Here is a 20,168-nt window from a genome sequence, read left to right as displayed (position 1 = left end):
CTGTTGATGGGGTCTCCAGTACAGCAGAATGGAGAACACAGTATTTAACATACAGATTGTTAATGCTTGTCTGGAGGAGGAAAAAGAAAACAAACACACCTCCTTCTTTACCTGACATACCTTTTTAGAAGTGCTGCCCCTGGTCTGCTTGCACTGAAATCACTGAAACTTGCCCTTGACATTGCTGTGGGCAGGGACCTGACTTTTTAACACCAAAGGGAAAAAACTCAATCTGAGCTGTCACAAGCCCTCAAAGAAGTCTTGAAAGGTTAAAAAACAAATAATTCAGAAAGCTCAGAATGCAGTGCTCCTCAGGTAACAAATCAGCATCCCCAGCATCTAGAACGAATGAAAAAAGAGTCTTGGTGGAAACAGAGAAGAGTCTGTTGAAAGTACTTCACCTCCACACCTTGACATCTTCTTGAATCCAAAATCTTGGCTTGGGATCTGAAGAATGAATCTGGGAGCTGAACATTTCCACATTAAGTCTACTATGAAAACCTTTTTTTTTTTTTTTTTTTTTTTTAATCCTTCAAACTACCCTCCTTTATGGTACCAATTTGCAGTTAGGGATATAAATAAGAAAGCCTCTGTACTGCAGATCTCCCAGGTCAGGTAAGGACAAGTTGTACTAACTGGGGCATCACCAATCTCTACACAATCATAATCAAATTTCTCGTAAATTATTGTTCTGTTACAGCTGCCCTGCCATCAGAGAAACAAAAGCGTTGCTTAGACTTCCATTAAATCATTTCCCTGTGAAGCAGGGAACACGCATTTTATGAATACCCACGATCACAAGTTCCTAAAGAACTGCACACAGATTATTACAGAATAACTCAAACAGAAAATTCAAGCAGCAATGGCGTAATGAACCTACCTGGAGCAGGCTCCTCCGTGCAGGACAGAGGCAGGCATTGCTCCCATGTAAGCACTGCTTCGTACCACAACGCTCCTCTGCATTCCTCAGCCCGGGGTGGCCACACTCAAGCATGGAGCATTTAGGCTAATGAAACTCCAAGATACCCAAACTTTCTGTATTATGACATGAATCAGTTAAAGTCTGTCTGAAAAGACACGAACTTGCCTCAGCACTGCTCTCTCAAAATTCAAACAATGGCAGAGAAATCCTGAAGCACGCTCAGACTCCAGATGAACAAAACCTATAGTTTTACCCCTTAAAAAAATACAGTCCCTCCTCCTCCACCTTCAATCCAGCAGGGATGCTTTTCAGAAACAAGTTTCAGCACATTAAAATAAATTGATTTTGATAATGTACTCGCATTAACTTCAACAGTAAAACAAGGACTGAAAGCTATTACTTTTGAACTTAGGATAGCAAATAAGTGCATTATACGACAAAGCACTAATTCCACCATGAAGCTCTGAACACTGCCTGGGCTCGCTCTCCTCATTATGACACGATTCACAGTTCTAGAGGAACTAAATCATCATTGTGTATAACTGGATGGATGTTATTTCATGTGCAAATATGAACGGTTTCAAATACCTGAAACACAGTAATAGCATTCTTTGGCATAGTGCTATTGAGTTACTCCATAAGAATGGATCTCTCTAGATGAGAATGCACAACTGTACAGCAACCTGCTCCCACCTGCGAAAATCCTTTAAGCAGCCGGAGTGGAGCTGTGAGCATCACCAGGCTCGGTTTCTCTTCCACAAGAGGATGAGTAGTGAAAAGGTGAAGTCCTTGAAGCACACATGTGAGAAAGCAGTTCCTCAAATTCAAAGGCAGAGCAGTGAAGGGATGCTGTGAACAGCCTCGCTGCTGTCAGAGGATCTGTTTGTTCACCCGGACTGTGTAACTGTACAACACGTTATTTCCATGGCTTCTTGCCTATTGTCTTACACGAAAGCGTGCCAAGATAAGCGTTAGAAGTGTTTAAATCTGTCACTTTTCCAACTCAATCATCTGTAAGTTTTCCGTACCAAGCTTTTAAAATTACTGTTATATAACATTCAGCCAAGGTAATATCAAAATATATTTTATTCTGGACCTCTTTCAGATCTGATTCAAATTACAGTTGTCAAAGCAATACAATGCAAAGGGAAACTGCAACAGAAAATGTGCCTAGAAGGGATATAAGGGCCTTGGGGACAAATCATTGTGATGTAGAACCAAAATACATCATAAAGTGTAATTAACATGGTCCAGGACAGTATAGAACATCTATATCAGTCTTCTTTAGACAATAATCATGAAAACTGAACAATAAAAGTCCTTTAAACAAGTACAAAAAACTGTCATGGGCTGGTTTACACTTTTACAACAGTTGTAATTTAACTGGATAACTGAAGAAATGATGCAGACATTTTAATCCAGTGCTATAGGTAGGCTCACAGAATTAGACCCAAAGGATTTGTAACTCCAAATGAAACCATTACAACTACAATGTCAATGTCAGGAGAGAGAGAAAATTACTTCTGTATTCTAGAATTACTGTTCTGCACACTGCAGTCTGTTGAGGACAAGATTGCAAAGTACACTGGACTAGCAACAACATGCAGACTGTTTTCTTGTATTTACCCACAAATGTCAAAAACATCATGAAGTAAAAATGAATGATTATTAAAAAAAAAAAAAAAGAGAGAAAACAAAAAGAAAACATGCCTTAAAGTTATTGTCAAGCTTCAAACTTAAAGGCAGAGAAAGAGAGTATGTACTCAAAGCTACTGATCTGAAGCACTATTAACACTAAATCTGCAATCCGTAGGAAACGGCAGATTTTCCTGTTTTGTCTGCCTTCGACCAGACTGACAGCGAAGGCAGCCACACTTTCACAGACCGTGGTTATTTCAGAGCTTTCTCTAGAGGGAGGAGTGAAGGCTGCTCCACGGCTCTCTCCCTACGGAAAATGTCAGGGATCTCGATGGAGATTTACTGCTGCCTCCCGAAGCCTTATCTGCTTCTAACATGCCACAATGTTGCTTCTGCTTTCTTCAGACTTCTGGAGAGTGTGAAACCGACCCCGCAGGGGAACGGCTCTGCAGGGCTTTGTGAAGGTGGAAGATACGGCTCGTCAATGGGAAGGAGCGCTGGGCCGAAGCCGGCAGCCCTGCTCCGGCAAAGCCCCTGCCGAAGCCCCGGGGAGCCGAGGCTCGCTCGCCCTGAGCAGCATGCTGTACGTACGGTGTGACACGGACCCCGAGCCTCCAGTGCTTACTCTGGCAAGGTTTTCTCACGAAGTGAAAGACAATGGGATTTCTGATTGAGTCAAGATTGGAAAATTGGGTCCCAAGGCTCCTCTTTGCTAAACAGACAAAAACACACAACCTTTATTTACACGCTGAAAAGCCCAGTTTGCGGTTTTAATGAAACTCCTTCATTCGGCAGAACTAAATGTGGCAGCTGCTAAAGCTGCTCTGTGGGCAAACTGGCACAGCCACCCTATTCCCCCTACTAGTCCTCCTAAACACAAAGAACATCTCAAAGGTACAACGTCCCGTTAAATACACCCTAGCATGAGGTAAGCAGTGTAAGGAAAAAGGAGTGCTTTTAAAATGAAAATTAATTAAAATTGGTAGAAATCTTTGGCCTTTCTCTCAAGATGCATTAAAGTGTCATGAAATCAAGAAACATGCTTCAAAATGCCATGTCATTCTGACTCTGGTAACTATTACCTCCCTCCACCCAACCCAGAAAAAGAGGCACTTTTAGTGTTTCATATAAGATCTCCAATCATCTAGTAGACACGCTAAATAACCCTGCACAATTGTAGTCCCAGAATAAACTGAGTTTATCAACATTACAAAGAATCCAAAAAAAGCTTTTATGAGGACCTAGATATTCTCTTAACTACACCAGCAAGTTCACTGGTCGGGAATCTTTACATCAATTTAAAAACGCAGAAAAAGTAAAGTAGAAAAAGAGGAACTCCACAGAAACCTGGACCTCATTATGCAGAAATGAGAAACGGCATTGAGATTGATGCACGGACAGACAGCAAACCCGAGAGCAGTTCCTTTCTTATTCCTTCATTAACTCTGAGCCCAGCTTTTCCCCTTCCGTTTATCCTCTATCTGGATATTTGCCCGTTAACGTGTTGAACTGGAAAAGATACTAACTTCAATGTGTGCCAAGGCTTATGCACACATTTGCCTTTACACTCAGAAAACAGGCGCAACAGAATTAACCAGGAGGTAAGGTTAAGCATGTGCATACATCTATACAAAATTAGGGTCTTACTGACATTTGGCGTACTCAATTTAGGGGAACAATTTGGATAGTCTACCTCACTATCGAATACGAGGTCTTTGTGCTATAAAATATAATAATGTCATGGTTTTCTTTTTTTTTTTTTTCTTTTGCTTCACAGAATCACAGAACCTAGCACACCTGGCATGCATGCATTTAACAGTGTATAAAACAAGAGGCGAGAAGAGGTGTGAGCAGGAGCAGCACTGTGGCATGCTAGTAAAGGACAACAATAAAATACCGAGTGGCCAGACCCGTCGCTACTGGGAACTGGCAGAATTCCACTACAGTGGGGCACTGCTGAGTAACACTGGGTTGGGGGTGTTAGCCTGCGCGTCCAGAGCACTCACGTCAACAGATCTGGCATCGCTGGACTATGCTTCAAGCACTTGAAAACCCTAGACCTCTGATACTGAAGCTCTGTTTTATCTATTTATGAATATGTGATACTATGCTTAAGCAACTAGAATTACAACCAAAACAGCTGATGATTGAGAAAGAGGAAAATGGCAATACCCTAAAACATGGCTGTGTGATTTTGCAGCTATGTCACAGAATTCCACCACAATTGTTTAGATTGGCTGAAAGAATCATTGGATAACTTTTATGAAAATGAATAAACTGTCCATATTAAAATACAAAAGTACTATCAAGAATCACTTCTGACTTTCAGGTTTAAATTCAGTGCAATTGACAAATGCATTGCTAAATGAAAAATGCAGCTTAAACATACTCAAAACATTTGTGTCTATTCCTGGGAGCACAGTTTAAAATTATTGCACAGAATTTTTTTTTTATTTTTATTTTTTTCATTAATGACAGAGGTCAGCCACAGTCATGGACCTCCAGCAATAAAAGCAATATTTCAAGTGCCAGACACTCAATATATTAGGTTTCCTACATACTGTAACTCACAGGGTATGCTCTAAACATTCGTAATATGTTCCAAAACCCTAAAAACAGCTGGCACCAAACCATCATGGATGACTGCCTTTATGGATATGATTTTTTGTTATTTTAAATGCTGTATATGATAGTATTATATTCCTGGGGTATATATAAAGAATGTATTGACGACTTCTCTTTACCACTGGCAAATTGCTACCCTACCTTAGCCAAACTCAGACTTGCTTCAAGTCGTGTTTACTCCATGGAAATAGCAGAAATGAATGCCTAAAGAACGATTGTTAAAATGTCAAAGCTGCATTACCTTGATTAAATCAATTTATATGTAACTTAGGGGTGGGGGCGGGGAGGGAGAAAAAATTAGACTACCAATCATAAGCCACAAAATTATTTGTGATTGAAATAGTGTTCTAAAACTGATAACTTTGTAAAGCTCTGTAATATAAACCATTCCTTAAGTAAAATGCCTGTGACATAAATTTGACAACCTCTCTTTTTATAAATTTACACTCTTGGAATCTTATGCAAGACATGATGCAACCTTTTCAACTACACATACGCGTAAACACAACCTCATGCTATCATTTACAAATAAAATCACTATCAGTATACTTTTAATCACATGAGCAGAAAAAGGTTTGCCATATACATCTGTCATTGTAAGAAAAATACTTGATATTGTAAACAGAGTAAAAGACACTATATAGTAGTGATTATTAAAAAAATAGCAGCTTACATCTACCCTATATTTGGAAAAAAATGTAGTCACAAGATACAATAAACTGCAGGGCTGGAGCAGCAGGGGAATTAGTGCAAGTATTCATCTTTTAAATAAGCTGAATCACTGCTATTAAAATAAACTTGAAGCAAGTCTTCTGTTTAAGATTTTTTTTTAAATCTAAGGTAGTAAACATTTTGCCTCTTAATGGCAGTGTTATCAAATATATGCCAAAGATTTTATTTTAATAAAGAAAAATTACATGAGATACTTTTAATACTGGAGTTTGGTTACAATTATACATCTAAGCTCCTACAAATAACGATGGCCAACTCTCAGAGAAGCTGTGGCATGAACCCTTGTCCAGAAAGATCTTAACCTCTTAAAAGAACAAATCCCCCAGCTATATTTTGCTCCTTTTCACAATAGTGCACAATTTAACCATATTTTAGCTATGGTCTTAAAGCAACAGAAGATGCATTTTTTTTCTCCTCCTTTTTGTCTTTTTTTTTTTTTTGCGCATCCCTGTATTTTTCTTTTCTGTGTATTTGTGCCCTTTTATTCTTAAGTTTGGCAGAATTATGTCCCAAATAAGAAACTACTGCATTTCAGCCATGTCACCAGAAAATAAAACATAGCATTATACCCATTACTGTCATACTTCGTAGATTAGTGGGATGTGAAGTATCATGCCTCAAAGAAGGCTTTTTTCTTCTCTCTCCATAATCCCTTTTCCACCCTCCCTCTGTTCACACAATTGTGCTCTGGGAGCCACAAAATGTACCAAACATTATCAGGTTCAGTCTACCTCTTCAAAGAATGCATTAAAATACGTTTCAAAGAAACATTTTTTTCAAGGTGAAAAAAAAAAACAAAAACATAAACAAGAAACTAATTCACTCCCTTACTTCATGCATCCGTAAACTTAACCAAAACAAAACAGAAAACCCAATGTTTAAAAGAAAAGAAAAAACTACTGCTGCAGATTTCTGTAAGTCCATTTTCTCTGTACACACAAACTGCTCAACTACTGAGAAGGAAAGAAAAAAAATTACCCCACAATCCATTGTCATAATGGATTTAGAGGGGAAAAGGGGTAATGAAGGCTGCCATTAGTATCTTCTGAATTTGGTATGTATATGGGTCTGCTCTTGTATACGGTATATTTCTCTCTCTCTCGCTCTCTCTTCTGTTTTTCATATCCAAAACATTTAAATGTTATTTTGGGGCACAGCAGATTCCAGCACTTGGTGAACAGGATTCACAAGCTGTGACAAAACTCTGTCATCCTCTTCAGGGTGTAATTTTTTTTTTTTTTGTTATATACAGTATATGTATATATTTCTTTTTGTTTGGCTGTAGTGGACTGGCCATGGTTCAATTGGGACTATAGCAGTACATGGGTCAGGGACAGTCATTTTGGCTATGTACACATTCATAGTCGGTCCATGGCTTCCAACTAGTAGCGCTATTTCCGTAGGTCTAATACACAAACCTGTAAGGGAAAGAAAAATACACATATGGAAATTGCACTTTGCACAGCATGACACGTTTATACAATTCTGTGTAAAATATCTAAGCAAAACCCATGAAACAGATTGTTCAAGCTTAATCTAAAGTCTATTAGCGACTTCGGGGGGAAAAAGTCACCAGGTGAGCACTTTTATGAGCACGCAGCCAGACCTGCTGCCTAATGAATTATGATTGGGACATTAAAAACATCTTATGTAAGCTGTTTGCTTGTTATTTAATATTAGAAAGCTAGGAACTTACTTGAATCTAATTTACAAAATTACAGTAAGATGAATTTAAACATACTTTGTGGGGAAATACTAGAACTGATCAGAATGATCTCAAAAAGACATTTAACATTGTAACATTATAAATTCCAGTTTTAAGCTTCCAAAAATCTTCACTAAATAGTGCTCCTAGTTCTGTCAGATACAGAAATCTACACATATAACAATCATAAACAAACTATGTTTTTAGTCATCAAGCAGTTCAAAAGTTCTCCCATGCTTAGTTATTACCAGCATTATCTAAAACAGAGGTGCTGAGGCAAGCTCTTGCTAACAAGCTGCGTAAAACAAAACAAAGAAACCCACATATTTTAAGAAGAGTTGAAACTATATGAAAACCACACAAATATCTGTTGCAAGTACAACCAGTCTCTTGGGTCAAATTAACTGGAAGACTGGAAAGGTTAGGCCACACGTATATAAAAGGGTAATTTAGGGTAGAATGATAATTTCTACTTAGGATATGCCTTGAGCTATTGTTGCTTCCACAATACTTTCAATAATTACATGACAAAAATGATATAAATAACATTCCAGGAACACTGAACAGATTTCCGTACTAAGCACCAATAGAGACAGAAAATTTAAATTTAATGCTTTTTCATCTTCTAACTTTGGAGGGTTTAGAACAATGCCACATCAAGTTGGAATAAACGCATCCTACTTTCAATATTACAGCACCTTTACATGAAAAAAATCTCCATGTAAGCTGGCTGTATTCAGCACCTGGTACATATGAAAATATTGTCGTCATTGTTAGCCAAAAGATTTCCAAACGATGTTTGTCATCAGACTGCCAAACAAGTCAAGCTACACTTACTGAACCATCTGAAGCACTTGCTCCAACTTTGTCTCCTGCTGCATTCCAGCAAACCTCAAAAATCCCTCCTGTTCCCCGATAACTGTGAACTAGGGCACCTGTCTACAAAGGGACAAAACACATAATTAATATAATAAAGTACACGCAAACAAGTAAATTTCCACAACATGCAAAACTTCCCCACTGTAAGCTGAAATTCTCAGAGGAAATGATGCAGAAGAGCCTCATGGACAACCTAAGAACTGTGTGAAAAGACTCACCTAAAAATTATTGCATCTTGGTATCCTGTGTTTCAAATACGAAACCGTAGATGGCCATGACCACTTTCAATGACTAAAACAAGCCCTTCAAAAATTAATATCCAATCCCCAATAGCCAGAGATCATATATTGCCTAACAATAAGGTCTTTACACTTTCATTTGCATTCCACCCCTTTTTTTTTTTGCCAGAGAAACAAAAACAGTAGTAGTGTTCTTTCTAAGAAAAAGTTCTGTAGAAAGATCTGTCATCATCATGTCTTATTTTACATTCTCTTGCTTTTCAGTGAAATTCAATAGAATAGCTATCAGGTATCAGATTTGTGCATCTATATTCCGTCAACATTTTTCACAGCAAACCTGTTTTATCAGGAGTTTCAGAGTTAACAATTTTTGGAAGGAACATGCTATAAAAGACACTTTGTTGAATGTGTTTTGGGGTGTGGGGATTTTTGGTAATAACATAAAGACAATTATATACCCTTCACCACAGGCAGGCAAATTTCTCTGAGAGAAATTAAATATACATTCATTAATAAAAGAAACCTTAGGGTAAAGAGAAAGTGAATCAGCATGGTATCAAAGGCCAAGTTCTTTGCAGCCAAAACACGACAGAGCAGCAAAGGTTAGAAGAGCACAATGGAAAAGACTGAAAAACAAACTTTCTGAACAGGTAGAAGAGCTGTACCTGCGTATTCCAGATGTGTACACATTTATCAAAGGAGCCGCTGGCCAGGTACCTGCCATCAGGACTGAAAGCTACACTGTACACAGGTTCTTGATGTTTTGTCAGAGTATGAATACAAATTCCTCTGTCAACATCCCATAACCTAACAGTAGAATCAAAGGATGCACTATCAAGAGAGAAAAAAACCAGATTAATTACTTCTCAGTTATACACAATTTTGTGTTAAATACAAATATGATAAAGTATCCTATGTTCTTGGAAACATTTCACAAACATACATATGTAAAAAGTGAAGCAAACGTAATGCTCAATTTTTTAAAATGAATTTAAAAACAGGATTAAATAGTACCTTGCTAACATAAGATTGGCATTTGGATTATTTGTTCCTGGTCCTGTAGGACTCCATTTGATAGTATAAATTTCTTTGTTGTGTGCTTGCAAGTCATGGACACAACTGTCTTGTTTCATACTCCAGATCTACGATAAAATGGAAGACAACACAAAGACATTTAGCACGGTATTGTACCAAAATACTTTTTTTTTTTTTTTTTGTACATCTTTCTTCATCATTTGCAGCCTGACTGTTCCCTTTTACACTACTCAAAACATTTGCTATGACTACTGGGTTTCTAGAGTAATTATTAGAAGTATTAGAAGTATTTCAGCTCCCTCCACTCTTTGATGGGGTTAATAAGTAATAAAGGTATTGTCTATCGAAACCAGTCTGCATGTGCTAACTACAAGCCACTTGAAAAATACAGGGATAATAACAGACGCTAAAATGAGAAGAGCAGTTTGTGTATGTTCATGTCTGAGTTGACAAAATATCCCGGTCTTATTTTTAAATGAACTCCTTGCTACACAGATTGAGTAAAATAAAGGGACAGTAAAGAAAAATGCTGTTTTTGTACAAAGCGGTAGATGCATACTGCAAAAACCATTATGGCATTTTCTTGGCTTATAACGATTTGCACTGGCAGGTGTTTGTTCATTACTTTGCACAGAGGAGGACTTAGGACTCCAACTCCTCCAAGCTAGCCTTCAACAAATGCAGTAACTTAATTTAATTAAGATTTACATGTTAATTATTTTGGGGAAAACACGTTGGGGCAATTAGAACTGTAGAATGACTCTGGCTGAATTGGAAAAACAAGGGAGTACACACAGACTTAAAGGAAACAATATGCTACAGCTTTTGACTAGAAAGAAAGGGAAAACAGAAGAAAACTAGGAAAGGACCTAGTCACCCATTCCTGTGTGTGTTACACATTAGATGCATTCCAACTATTCCTGTTAACCAAAAGCAACCAACAAGTGTGACAGCTTAATGATTAACGACCTAATTTTGTAAACAGCTAAAAGCACCTAATAAATCACGCTTCAAGTCTCAGGGTGGCAGCTTGTAACAAGTTCTCTGGAACAAAGCTTGGCTCTGATTAACAAAGATTTGTTGGGATTGCCTGTTCTTGTTATATTAAAAAAGAATACATATTAGACGATATGGAAAGTACAATGATGTCACTGGACTGCCCAAGCTAATGTGCATATTGCAGGACCCTAAAACAGCCGTTACCAAAACTCCCATTACCTTTAGAGTCATATCATCAGAACAGGATGCCAGAAGATTACCAGTTGGATCCCATTTGATTGCGTTTACTTCATTCTAAAATTGAACAGTGAGAATAAGTTGAAGTCTTCACTTCCATTACAAATGACAGCACACAAAAGACAAAGTTAGGCAGCAGTTGTATTTGCATAATACAACTATTAGTAGTATTTTAGTAGTTCATTTTCATTCCTAGCCTCCCCTTCAAGCACAACAACTTTTTGCTGCCTGTTCACCACATTTTCTCATGCATGCTCTTACACAACATGCACAACACACAGTAAAACCTAAAGTTAATGTGTTTCTTTTTCTAAAGCTCACTTTTAGTATGCAATCCTGGTAAAAGAGGCTGCACACAGGACTAAGTATTGTTGTAATGACACTACACTTCCACATATGATGTTAACTACAGTTACCTGCAGATATATCCATCACTTGTTGCCAAAGACCAGCCATTGTGCAAGTGCTGTATACTTGCAAAATATTGACACTCCCCCCCTCCCACCAACTTCTAATTAATAAAAATATCATGCAGTAATCTGCCATTTTCCAGTACTTACTGTGTGACCCTGGAAGGTTTTGATGGGCCTATCTTGTCCTAGTTTACAGACATGAATACACATGTCTGTACTGCAAGAAGCAAATGTGTTGTTGCTCTGCCAATCAACATCTAATGCTGGTGCTAAAAGAACAAGATACGTAAAACCATGACATGTATTCTGCAGAAATTTGCTTTACAAATTCAGCATGCACTACTACAAATGTCAACAGGAAGCAACTATTGATTGCATAGAAGTTCTTAAAGACAGTCAAACACTCAGAACAATGTGAAATGCAGCCAAAACCAATTTCCAAAGAAAAATGAGACAAAATTTGATAGTCACTAGAACTATTTATCTGAAATGAAACTCTTATGCAGAAGACAACAGCAAGACAATAAGCAATAGTTATCTACAAATAAATCTCTGGAGTCCACATCAGAAACAGGTTCCCTCAGCTTAGCACAGTCACACAGAAGCTCATCTGCACCATCAGTGCATGGTTGTGCTCACAGATGGCAGACAATGAAAGGTGGTATGAGTTTTTTTAACTTCAACATATTTAGGTGTTTTAACAGGAGGCTTAATTATAGTCCACATACACCACTTGGCCAGGCTGCGATATTTACAACAGACACACTCCAAACAATTCTGTGTGCTACCAAGAACTGATTTTCTTGATTGTTGTCATGCCACCAAAAACACGGGACAAGTAGAATAAAAAGTAGAAACGAGACACATTTCTTAAAGGCCTTTCAATAACTTGTTTGTTGTTCGCTCTATTTTCCAGCTGATTCCGGCAGGCTTGCACAGCATGCAGCCCACAGAGCAATTTGTCTGACCTCCCCGAATGGCAGCGCTCTCATCCCAGCTGGCCGGTGAACAGCCTTTAGCTGGTTTGTGTCCAAACAAATTGGGGATGGCACAGCGGGAAGTAAAGAACAATGGGATGTGGAGATGGGATTACTGTAGCAGGAAGGTGATGAATAGAGTCCTTGGCTGATAAACATAAATCCTCTGAGGCCCAACCAATTGATATCTGCCCCTGTACTGCAGCAAGTTGCTAAAACCTGGACTGTCTCTTACGATTTCCATGTAACTGCAATAAAATTATGAGTTATAAAGTTCTAAAACTAGATGAGACTACAAATAAGGGAGTCAGTATCCAAAGGCTGCCTGTAAGACTTTAAAACTGTGTACATAAGCTCCATAAACTTCAGGTACTTCATTTTTTAATAAATACCTTTTTTTTTTCCCCCCCAGATGACAAACCTGAATAAGCAAAATCTATACTTACCAGAATGAAATGGAAACTGCTGCTTGGCTTCACCAGTGTGGGCATCCCAAATAATTGTGGTCTGTATTAAACAGATAAATTAACAATAAACGAAGTTGTACAACTTTCTAATTTTCCACAACTTCCACCATTCACACGTATCAAATTACCTAGCCTACTCCCCACTGCCCTCACCTACACAATTAAATGTTTCTAGTGTTTTATCCACTACTGAAGGAAATAGTGGTAGATCTACAGACAACAGAAGAGAACCTTAACACCTAAACAGGTGTTTTATCATAACATCTTAGGGTCTACAGGGAAGAAGGGGTTTGTGGTTTTTTGTTTTGTTTTTTTAAATAAATATCTCCCTTCAGTTCTACTTATGTTCTTCTAATCCACTCCACACAGTTAATTTAATTTCAGATACTTGCATATTCAAATTGTCATTTCAAATCCTTATTTGTCCCTATGGAGCTCTTTATACAAACACAGCCTCATAAACCAAATCTTTCAGATTCTTTCAGATTTTGCAGTGTAATTTTGTTCTTGTTCTGAGTCCTTCTCTGCCAATACTCCTGCTATCTTTCTGATAAAAGAAAACTTTGTAGTATAATTGGTATTTCATAATCAATATATTACATACCAATATTCCTGATCTACCTTATCAATGAAAATTTTGAGACTGAAGTCAGCAGAAGCATGAACTGACCACGAGTTATTTATGAAAAAGAAACATAATGTTGAGCCAATCTTTCTGCTAACGCAGAGTATTTTTCAAAGCAACATCTCAGCTGCTTTGTCCAATGAGTCTTAGTGACTGAAACAATTAGGCTTTTATCTCCTCCAGCATATTTTTCTGCAAATTAAAGCTGAAGCCCCACAAAGGTACAGGTTTACGTCTTTTATATCCCCACAAAAATGTAAAAACTGGCATGAGCCATCAGAGCTGTCAAAAGAAGAAACCCATCCTTTCCATGCTTTGAAACATTTACTTTTTTCATTCCTTTGTGCCAGCACAAGCATTTATAAAGCTGGGCACTAAGGCAAACCAGGTTAAGTCAATGTGGGGAAAAACGGCCATATAAAGAGAGGAAAATATATGAGAGTCTGTTACTACTTTAAAGGGTACTGCCAGTTTCAAGTATTGCAGAACTGTGGTCCTACTTCTGCACCCTGAATCGGTTATAAACAGGAAAAACTAAACCACTTTTATTATTCTTTGAACTCATCTTAGGTCTGTTCTTCATCATTATTGTATCCTTCCTACCATTTATAAAATCTCTCACAGTAACTGCAGCTTTGAACTTAAAGACCTTGCGAGTCTTTAAGTTTGTTTAGAGGCATGAAATAAAATCATAGTTAAACAATGGGCTTCACGGCATTATGCTACGAGCACCTCCCAATCAAATATATTGACTTTTCTTATGTTCCAGCTCTAACCTTTTTAATCACTTTCAAGCTTGAATGATAACCAAATCAGCCTGAATCTATTCCTCTACTACGATTTTTTTCTGAGGCTTTGTATCAAATGCTTCACTAAATTGTACCTGATTTGGTTTTCCAAAGGTTTAATGTTACTACGTTCAATGCACTTACTTTGCAGCTTACACTAACCTAATTGGGAAGAGACCCAGGTACATTAAAATCTAATGAATTAAAGTATTTCAATAAACTATTATAAAACACAGTGAAACATAGCTAACATAACAAGTTCTTTGTAAGTACATATTTACGTCCCATGCCTTTAGTTTAAATTTAGTTATTTACTTTCTACAGCTTTGTTATTATGTTTACAATTAGATTATAACGGTGAAGTAAAGAATTTTAATTTTACCAAAGATTATCTCACCTTGTCCACTCCTGCACTTAAAATGAAGTTTCCTTTCTTGTTCCATTTTAACGCAAATATAGGACCTTTATGTTGCCCTAAGGTGCTGGCAAGATTACCTGAAAATTTATATTGATATGAATACATTAAAAAAATAAAAAGCTATGTTGTGAACCACAATAAAGGAAAAATACTGGAAATTAAGAAGTATTTCACATACCATCTTTAGTCCATATCCTTGCAAAGCCATCGTAAGAACCAGTTGCTAGAAGTGTACCTTCACTCTGCCAGCAAAAAGGTTATTTTGATTTAATTTTACTGTATAATTCAAAGTTAAGGAGCACAAAGCAAATTTCAGGTAGAAGACATCTACATAAGACTAATGATATTTATTCCACAGACTACAATTATTAAAAAGAAGTCCCCAAAGTACAACACAAGCAATTACAATGCAACTCAAAGTGAGATATACTTTGTGTGCAGCTACAGATGACACATAGTTGCTGTCACTTAAAATTTGACTATTCAAAACTGTAGGCACAATTTTCTTGCAGTACTTTGAGCACTGTCGTTTTGACTTACGTTCCAGTCCAGTGATGTCACGTCTTTGTTGCTCGGTACATCCTGCCCTCCTTCTCGTATACAGTGTCGAAGTACCAGCTGCGTAGAGCCACTTGTGCTGTTTTCACTGAGGTTCCATATCCGTGCTGTTGAATCTCCGGATCTACAAAACAGTTATGAGGATTATTACCCTTCTCTCTGATTTGTTTCAATTAAAAAGGTCTTCCTTTCAAACCAGTGAACGTTGTGGCATTTGATCTAGAGGGCACTGAGGCTGGAATTCTTTTAACTTGTTACTGTACCCATACAAAAGTACATCAATGAACATCACTATTATGTATATCCATAGCTAATGCAGCACATACCCTGAGGCCAAAAGGTCACTAATGGGATTCCAGGCACAGATGAATACTTCAGATTCATGGCCACGCAGTACCACTGCTTTGTTGGGAGGGATTTCAACATCTCCATCTACTTCCATCATATCTGTGTGATTATCTGCATTATGGGAAACAACAGTAAAGAGAGGTGGATTTCAATATTTTGGGATAATACAGTTTAATTACTGTATGATTAGGATTCTTCTGGACTAAGTACAATTAAATCACAGTGTATATGGACCAAAGCTGACAAAGCTGCTACATTCCTTTAAAAAAAAAAAAATCCTAATCTGTTTATAGTGCTTCATAAATTGGAACTTGGAAAAATAAAGTGAGAAACCTCTCTTCTAAACCTCAGCATCCAAATGGACTTTTTATGAAACTTCAAAATTTGATGCCAAAAATGACTTTATGTTAAAATATAAATGCTGATTTTAAAAGTACTCACAGTTTTTCAAGAACTATCTTGCTTAGTACAATATGCTGCTAGTTAATCTCGTACTTCAAAAATACGTTTATGGCACATTAGTTTACAAAAATCAAATTCAGAAATCATCAGAGAATTCAAACAGGTTTTAAAGCAACACTTCTGACACTTCACTTCTAAAATGGCTTTGATTAAATATAGTAACATTTGGTGATATGGCAAACTGCTAACAGAGCTTCTTAAACTGCATTGGCAATTACTGCAAAATTGAGGCAATACACAGCTTTTTGTGTGGAAGGGATGTTGAATCCATTTTGTTTTGTAAAATGTACTGGGGGTAATTCAACTGACAAAACAGTTTTCTTGCCAGCTATCATCAATCATTTTCTATTATTAAAAATATTTTCACACTGAGGATAAATGCAAAATATAAAAAATGCTAAACAGTTCACCTGCTCCATATTTACTCACTGTGATTAAATAAACTATTTCACATTTATTGCTTAATTTAACATTAAGGGTTTCTGTCAGTGTTTGTATGTGTGAGAAAACAGAAAAAGCTATTAGAAAATGAGCATTTTTAAGACACAGTACCATATAAAACCCTGTCTCAATTAAAGAGAATCAATGCTAGTATAATTCGAGGTTCCAGCCAGTAGGGGTTGCTGGTATATCACATTTAACAGGAGCTGAGATCTCAAGTTTAAGCTTACTCATTCCAGTTCACAATTCACAATCAAATCTTAGAAGATTTTTAAATGAAAGCACCAAAGTTGAGAGCTTATTTGTTTAAACCAAAGATTATATTTCTAAGTTTACTTACAATACATAATAATGACAAAAAAAATCCAGTTGTAAAATGTAGAACTTGTACATGACCTGATACGAATATTCTCTCAAAAAGGCCTTTTCTTCAGGAGCTGTTACAGCAGAAGCTGTAACTCCTGCTCTCAACTCAAATTGAGGCTTCCAGAATAATATTTTCAGAACCTAATTTTGATGTCTTACCTTAACTTTTCTATAATAAGCCTGATTGTAAGTTATGCTCCTTTGACCACTGATGACAAATAAAGCTCACTTGTTTCACCCGTCACAACTAAAACCATGCAGTGTAATGCTGCATAGCGAATCATGAAAACTGATACTGCTAAAATAAGACAAAGGACACAGGATTTGTCTAGGCAACCACCATCTTCTCAGCATGACAAGGAAGTCTGTCCAACAGAGAATTAGTTACAGATCTCTGATTCAGTTGGTTAGCAGAACCTGGCAGAAGTAGTGCTTGCTGGAGCACGACAAGCAGTACTGTGTTTTAGCCAGCTAAGGACAAGCAGGCTCCTCTCCTTGCTCCTTGTACAGGGCTCACGGCTGGGGAGGTGTAATATTTAAAGAACTGTCTCCAACATTTTCTCTTCAGTTTAAGAACTCCCAGGGCAATGTGGAAAATCTTCAAATGACAGGGAAGTAGCAGTACTGAAAGTAAGAGACTGGTCAATGGTACATTGTAAACTAATGAATTCAGAAGTTCACACCTCCTCCTACAACTCTGAACATCAAAGCAGGGACAGTCAAAGGTGAGACACTATTAAAGTATCACTTGCAAAGAAAGTATTCTTTGCAAGTTGAAGGGTTACTAATACCTATACATATTTATCACATTCTCTGCTAGCTAGTACTAAGGCAGGTGAAGAAGTTGTATGAAAAAGGAGAAGGAAACGATGTATCATAGAATCACAGAATGGTTTGGGTTGGGAGGGACCTTAAAGATCATCTAATTCCAACTCCCTGCCATGGAAGGTTGTGAGGGAGGGTTTAGTTAGGCCAAGTTAATTTGTCTCAACTTACTTGCTATAGTATGTGCTCCGTTCTCTTCCCCATTTGCAGTATTTTCACCATTTTTTGCTGATCCCTGTTGGTTAGTTGCAGCTGCGGCTGCAGCAGCTGCTGCCTGCTGTTGTGCAAGTTTATCTCTGTAGGCCTGTTGTCTTGTCTGTACCACATCAGGCATCACTGCATCTATCAGTGAGAGAGACTCTATCGGCCTACCATCAAACAAGGTACCATCCTAAATCACAGCAGAGGGAAAGAAGGAAACAAAGACAACATCAAATATGAATTAGCATAACTGGCAAAAACTCTAATATAAACAAAATACAATAAGAAGGCAACAGTTTACAAATGGTGCTGGAAGTGATTTCTCATCATTTCTGTGGTTAGAATTGGAATTTTACTCTAAAATGAAGTGGCCACCATAAATATGTAAAAAAGCCACTGCAGGCCTCTGGCAGAGGTTCTGGAATCGAAATTTATATGCTTCAGGTTTGCTAAGTTGTCTGCTAAAGCAAAAAATTCTGTAAGCTATCTATGAATATGATTTCAAACATGAGTGGTTGTAACAAAGTCTAATGGTTTGTTTGAAGAGCAGCAAACATTGCAAGTCAGGTCACTGGCTTGTGAAGTTATTCTATCTTATTAGACTAATACTTTCCATAACCATATTATCTGGAGAGTTCACTACTTTTCTTCCTTTTTTTAAACACTGTTGGCATGCTTTCAAACAACAAAGAAGAATTTTATCCTGAAATGGACAAGACCCAGTTAAAAATACCCTTATACATACGCTAGGGCTTTGCAAGGATTTATTTTTAGGACCTAGAAGGATTCCTTGTGATAAATATAGGTTCTCCTTCTTTTATTCCGATCACTTGGTTTATTTTTCTGAGGGAAAGGATTTGCCTCATTGGGACTATGAAAACAACATATAAACAAAAGACATAAGGGAGACTGGAAAGATAGCAGAATTAGTGGAAAAATTGTTTCCTTCTGTAATAGAACTGGCACACACAAAAGCTGCTAACCTTCCAGGCATAAATAAGAATGAAAATCGAGGGTGAGAATCTGCAGTCTCCGGCAGGGAGACACCTCGCTTTCTGTGCTGATGGAATAACCATTTAAACATCAAGTTCAATAGATCCCGTTCAAAGATGAATTAGCCAGCAGAGGCAAAAAGCAAACTGGCATACTTCATCCTTCCTGCCACAGACTGAAACCATTTCTCTATTTGGAAATCTTGCCTTTGGGCTCTCATTATCTCATTATAACAAGTCACCCAAGTGAGAGCTGCGGAGTGCTCTCCTCCCTCCCTAGCGAAAGTCTACGAAAACACAAAGTAAGACGTTACTCGTCTCAATTATTATTTTATTGCACTTTTCTGGATTTACTGCAACATTATATTAGGGTAAAAACTCTACAGACAACGGACCTTTAAGCAATGAGCCAGAACACCATGCCTGGTGTTGTGTGGCTGCACAGGGCAGAACCCCTACCCAGTTATGTCACTCCATTCTGGTTCCACCACTGGAGTCATGGTGAACACCAGCAGTGAGGAATCTGAAGTAAAAGTAAATAAATAGGATACAAGAAAGTTAAGAAAAAATACTAGCATTGAAACTTACTGCAAGCAAGGACATAATGTTCCTGTAGGCAAAGCCTGCTTACCTCATTAATACTGACTTCTGCCTCTACATACTGCAGACCTTTCTGGATGATGGAAATCAAAGCAGCTGGTGGCACCAGAGCACCGTTTATATTGGACTGGCTGATATGGCTCTCTATACCAAAGGTAAATGCTGAATGGGAAAACCCTAAAGACGAGGCAAAAACACCAGAATTGATTTGTAGATGGACAATGCTACGCACCAAAGAACAGTAAGATCTTCTGTTTACAAATCTAAGCAAGTTTTACGAAGTTATAGCATGCTTACAAAATATGAAAAGCTCATCATAACACCTCTGTTTCCCTCTTAATGCTTCTAATTTAAATGTATAAAAAATACAAAAACTAAGTTTGTATATAAGCACAGCAATTATTAATTTTACCACTGGCAAAACATTTATACGTAAGTATAAAAATATAAAATATAAATAGACAGTTTTATTTAAATAGATGCAGTTGTTATTTTTTTCTCAGTGATTTGTTACCCATGAAAATAAAATGAATCTGTACATAGAGCAGAATTTAGTTCATGTTACGGTGCTGTCATAACTGTGCATGTTTTAGCACTTAGAACTCCACCAGTACTGTGTGCTGATTAAGAAGTGACAAGCGCATTATGGTGCAGCACTGGTGGCTGCTTCCTATTT

The 20,168-nt window shown here is 37.5% G+C and overlaps 1 protein-coding gene across 5 annotated transcripts in view; it reads right to left on the bottom strand.

Annotated features, from left to right (window-relative positions):
• Positions 1-1,990: 1,990 nt before the first annotated feature.
• TBL1XR1 (TBL1X/Y related 1) overlaps positions 1,991-20,168 on the bottom strand; it is a 109,259-nt gene continuing 91,081 nt past the window's right edge. For all 5 annotated transcript variants that reach the window (XM_084529563.1, XM_084529562.1, XM_084529565.1 and 2 more), the window contains 13 exons: positions 19,524-19,669; positions 17,871-18,090; positions 15,584-15,716; positions 15,240-15,381; positions 14,878-14,941; positions 14,679-14,776; positions 12,848-12,908; positions 11,572-11,693; positions 10,994-11,068; positions 9,755-9,882; positions 9,406-9,571; positions 8,460-8,561; positions 1,991-7,335 (listed from right to left, as the gene is read on the bottom strand). In XM_084529563.1, coding sequence (XP_084385689.1) covers positions 7,309-7,335; positions 8,460-8,561; positions 9,406-9,571; positions 9,755-9,882; positions 10,994-11,068; positions 11,572-11,693; positions 12,848-12,908; positions 14,679-14,776; positions 14,878-14,941; positions 15,240-15,381; positions 15,584-15,716; positions 17,871-18,090; positions 19,524-19,669 — 1,484 coding nt within the window. In that variant the 3' untranslated portion in view covers positions 1,991-7,308. The remainder of the gene's footprint in view (positions 7,336-8,459; positions 8,562-9,405; positions 9,572-9,754; positions 9,883-10,993; positions 11,069-11,571; positions 11,694-12,847; positions 12,909-14,678; positions 14,777-14,877; positions 14,942-15,239; positions 15,382-15,583; positions 15,717-17,870; positions 18,091-19,523; positions 19,670-20,168) is intronic.

This window comes from Aythya ferina (assembly GCF_964211825.1).
Source record: "Aythya ferina genome assembly, chromosome: 9".
In the NCBI taxonomy this organism is placed as follows: Eukaryota; Metazoa; Chordata; class Aves; order Anseriformes; family Anatidae; genus Aythya; species Aythya ferina.
Note: the sequence above shows the minus strand (reverse complement) of the source record. Positions and strands in the feature narration are given on the sequence as shown.